The 4,809-nt window shown below is 52.6% G+C and overlaps 1 protein-coding gene across 1 annotated transcript in view; it reads left to right on the top strand.

Moving 5' to 3' along the window:
* The window catches only part of CCDC120 (coiled-coil domain containing 120), a gene marked incomplete in the record, with an annotated part of 8,283 nt that overhangs the window by 1,213 nt on the left and 2,261 nt on the right, over positions 1 to 4,809 (top strand). Inside the window, 6 exon segments of the mRNA XM_014582138.2 lie at positions 727 to 867; positions 1,207 to 1,495; positions 1,871 to 1,933; positions 2,245 to 2,419; positions 2,552 to 2,650; positions 4,738 to 4,809. Coding sequence (XP_014437624.1) covers positions 727 to 867; positions 1,207 to 1,495; positions 1,871 to 1,933; positions 2,245 to 2,419; positions 2,552 to 2,650; positions 4,738 to 4,809 — 839 coding nt within the window.

Raw genomic sequence — 4,809 nt, 5'->3', positions numbered from 1 at the left:
GGGAGGAGAGGGTATTGCAACATGGCCATCTCCCCCTGGGGGGTGATTCCTCACTTTCTGTCTCTGTCTCTCTCTGTCTTTTTGGCAAGCACACGCGCCTTATAGCAAAAACCTCTCAAAAAGATTATGTTAATTTGGGGGTCAGCAGGTGGTATAGTGGTGAAGGGTGCTGGACTCCCACATGGCTGACCATGATTCAAGTCCCAGACCTGGCAGCTTGCTTTCTCACTTTCCCTCTCTCTCTGTATCTCTCTGGTCAAATTTAAAAAATAACGTTAAATAAAATATTTTAAAATAAAGTAATTATTTTAATTTTACTCATCATTATTATTATTTTAATTTGACCAGAGAGATACAGAGAGAGAGGGAAAGTGAGAAAACAAGCTGCCAGAGCTGGAACTCGAACCATAGTCAGCCATGTGGGAGTCCAGCACTTCAACTACCATGCCACCTGCTGGCCCTATGGCACCTTTATAAAAGCTCAAAAATTCTGAAGTCCACAGCAGGCTTCCCTATGCTCCATGCCCACTGCCCTAGGAGTTTACACCATGGAGAGGCTGCAAGTCTACACTGTACACTGATTGTTGGGGAAATTGGAAGGAAGAAGAGAAATAATGTGTTCAGGGGGTGCTGAGTAGGGCCAGGCTCCTAGTAGGACTTCTGTAGCTTCTGGGTTCATTATTCCCACCTAACCCTTGCTAGTCTCTTGGCCCCTGCCCACTCTAGGAGCTGACTGGCCATCTGCCCCCTGAGTGCCCACTGGAGCCTGGTGAACGGCCCCAGTTGGTTCGACGGCGGCCCCCTGCAGCCCGCGCCTACCCTGCACCACATCCCAACCCAGCACACCACTCCTTGTGCCCTGCAGAGGTGAGCTGATGGGTTTGGAGAGCTAGCTGTGGGGCAGGGGCAGATTCAAGAAAGGAGCCTGGAAGAAGGTTGCAGCCAGGGGAAGGAGAGAAGGGATAGCGCGTAAGGAAGTGGGCTCCTGGAATGAGGGGGGGATGCTGGTCCATACTAGTCAAGTCCTGACAGGCTTCCCACCCTCAAGAAGAACAGGCCCAGTCCCAAGAGGATAAATAAGCTCCACCTCTAAGTTAATATCCCCCACTTCCAGGACTAGCACACTCCGCCTGGTACCACCTGGGCCCTATGCTGGGCGGTTTCCAACATTTGTCCTGTCCCACCCCTCTTGGGTGGGCTTCACAGGAGCTGGCTCTTGAGGCCCTGGAGCGTGAAGTGTCAGTGCAGCAGCAGATTGCAGCCGCCGCCCGCCGCCTGGCACTGGCCCCTGATCTGAGCGCCGAGCAGCGCAGGCGCCGGCGCCAGGTCCAGGCCGATGCACTGCGGAGGCTGCATGAGTTGGAGGAGCAGCTGGGGGATGTCCGGGCTCGCCTCGGCCTCCCAGTGCTCACATCACCCCAGCCACTGTCCACAGGGCCAGTTCTCACTGCCCAGGGAGTCTGCCTGGGCACGCGGCACACTCAGCTCAGCCAAGGTAAGCCCAGCCCCATTAGGGCAGCAGGGGGAGTGAGAGAGTGGGCCTGGGAGTCCATGCTGGCTAAGGGACATGGTAGGGGTGGGATAGATCCATGGGCCAAACTTAAGGGCACCAACCGGTAAAAATTATAGTCAGCTGGCAAAGAACAACTGTGGTCAACTGGCTCTCAGGAAAGTGTGGGCCATGGTGGGGCTGAGGAACCTAGCTGATGGTAGTCTTGGATTCAGGTAGAAGTGGGTTCTTGGGAAGGGAACAAGGTGAGGACGAGACTGCCCAGACGGTGGGCTAAGTGGAGGGGCCCATCCAGAGGTTTAAGGGGCTGGTATCCAAACTTTGGAGTGATAGGCCCTGTTCTCCCCTCCTCACCTGTAGAAGACGTAGTTCTGCACTCAGAGAGCAGCTCCCTCTCAGAGTCTGGACCCAGCCATGATAATGGTGAGGACTCCTATCCCCAAACCTGCTCCCAGGCTCCTCCTATGTGTCCCCTCAGTCCATTGCTTGATGCTCAGCTCCTCCTCAGCCATGCCCCATCTTTCTTCTTCTTAGCTTCACCCCACCCCTACCCCTCCATGCCTTCCCTACGCTCTTTGCCCTGCCCCATCCCTTAGCTCCTCCTCAGCAGCTTAACTTTGTCCCAGCAATCTGCCCCTCCCCTGCTTCCCTGGCCCCTACTCTTTGCCTTGTCTGCAACCCATCCATCCCCCCCCACCGATTGAATTCTCCCCCACTTACTTTCTTCCACCCAGAGGAGGCCCGTGGCTGCTTCTCTCTGGCTGAGCGCCCCTCACCACCCAAGGCCTGGGACCAGCTGCGGGCAGTATCTGGAGGGAGCCCAGAGCGGCGAACTCCATGGAAACTACCCCCATCAGATCTGTATGGGGATCTGAAGAGCCGTCGGAACTCTGTGGCCAGCCCTACCAGGTGAGGATGAGCCCCTCCCTCCCTTCCCCAGGAGTCAGGAATGGGATCCTGAGTCTGGGCTGGCAGGAGAGCCTGCTACTGGGTATGGTCTCTAACCTGGGCCCTGATCTAGGCCTGCTTGTCTCTGTCTAGCCCAACACGCTCGCTGCCCAGGAGTGCCTCCAGTTTTGAGGGGCGAAGTGTACCTGCCACCCCTGTCCTCACCCGGGGCACTGGCCCCCAGCTGTGCAAGTAAGGGGACTCTGAGGGTGTGTTCAAGGATCAGAGGAGGGAACTGTTAGTTCTCACTGGAGGTATTAAGGAGAGCATAATCAAAAGGCTTTGGACATGGGAGGTTGGGCTTTGAAAGGTGAATAGGAATTGTCTTGGTGAAGAGTGGACTGGGGGGACCAGCAGTTAGCCTAATGGCTATGTTGCTGGACTCCCATGTAGTTGACCGCGGTTTGAGTCCTGGACCCGGTGGTTTAAAACTCACGCCGGGCGCGTGTGCATGCGTGCCCAAGATCCCAAGAGGAGAATGGAGGAGAAGGGATTGTGGTGTGGCCATCCCCCTTGGGGCGGGGATTTCTCACTTTGTCTCTGTCTCTCTCTGTCTTTCTGGTGAGCGCACACATCCTATAGCAAAAATCCTCTTAAAAAAAAAGAGTGGACTGGAGATTTGGGGCAGAAGCACCACAACTTGAGTATGGGCTTTACTGTACACTGTAGATAAGTCATTTCCATTTTCTGACTCTCTCTCCTCATTTGTGAGGCATATCTGCCTTTGAAAGACAGCAGGCATAAGTTCTGGTTAAGATGAATGCCAACCATCTGCTAGGAGTCAGTGCTTTACATGGTATCACCTCTTTATTTATCACAAGACCCCTTTGAGGTGGGTGCTCTTGTTATTCCTGTTTTATAGATGAGGAAGTTGAGGCAAAGAACAGTTAAGTAACTTCTTTTCTTTTTAAAGAATTATTTTATTTTAACTTTATTATTATTGTCATTATTATTTTCCAGTTTGATCAGAGAGAGAGAGAGAGAGAGAGGAAGTGAGAAAGCAAGCCACCAGGTCTGAGACTTGAACCGTGGTCGGCCATGTGGGAGTCCAGCGCCTTTAATCACCATGCCACTTGCTGGCCCCTAAGTAATTTCTTAGTAAACTGAAGTTATGGTATTTGAACCCAGACAATTTTAACTTTAGTCTGTGTTTTTAACTACTATACTATTTATTAAATACATCCTACATGCCTGCTATTCCCAGGCTGTGGACAAAATGAAGCCCTTGTTCTTGTGGGTGGTGGCTGTTGGGATGATTTTTTGGGTGGTTCATACACATGTTGGGGCAGACAGTTCAGGCAGGGTCTTTTTTTTTTTTTTGGAGACATTTTTTTTTTTTTGCTATAGGGTGCGTGCGCTCGCCAGACAGACAGAGAGAGACAGAGAGACAGAAAGCGAGAAATCACCCCCCAGGGGCGATGGCCACGCCGCAATCCCTTCTCCTCCATTCTCCTCTTGGGATCTTGGGCACGCACGCACACGCGCCTGGTGTGTTTTAAGCCACCGGGTCCGGGACGTGAACCGCGGTCGACTACGTGGGAGTCCAGCGACATAGCCATTATGCTAACTGCTGGTTCCCAGGCAGGGTCTTTTTATTTACTTTTTTTTTTTAATTTAAGTTTTTCTCTAGGGTGCATGTACTTGCTGGGTTGGGAGGGTAGAGAGAATGTGAGAAATAACCCCACCCCCCGGGGAATGGCCATGCTACAGTCCTTTCTCCTCCATTCTCCTCTTGGGATTTTGGGCACACACACACACATATGTGCCCAGCATGATTTTCAAGCCATGGGGTCTTAGATTGGAACCATGAACTCAGCCACGTGGGATCCAGCCACCTTAACTATCACACCACTGGCTGACCCAGGCAGAGTCTTAAATTCCAGGTCTGAAGACTAGGACTTCTTCCTGGAAGCAGTGGCGAACCAGGAGGGTGCAGTAAAGGATGTCTTTCTAGCTGATGTGTTAGGAAAAGCCCTCTGTAGGGCCTCTTTTGCTAGCATTTTCTCTCTAGTCCTACACATATTTCTGTCTTCCTTGGAATTAACAGCCCCAGCCCCCCATACACTTCACCTCCTGTGCCCCCCCAGTCTGGGTCAGAACCTCAGCTACCCTTCACATGCCACTTTTCTAACACCTTTATATGCACAGCTCCTAATCCTGGGCCCATTTGGGAGATGTGAAAGTCTCAGAATGTGCCGGAAAGAGGTAGGGAGAACTCTCAGGCCATTCTGCCTGCTTTCTCTGACCTTCCTCCCATTACGCTCACCTCTTTGCCCCAGACCCGAAGGCCTCCATTCTTGGCAGTGGTCCGGCAGCCAGGACTCCCAGATGGGCTTCCCTCGGGCAGACCC

This window comes from Tupaia chinensis, unplaced genomic scaffold (assembly GCF_000334495.1).
Source record: "Tupaia chinensis unplaced genomic scaffold, TupChi_1.0 Scaffold142384_1, whole genome shotgun sequence".
NCBI lineage: Eukaryota > Metazoa > Chordata > Mammalia > Scandentia > Tupaiidae > Tupaia > Tupaia belangeri.
This window is presented reverse-complemented; position numbering and strand designations above follow the sequence as displayed.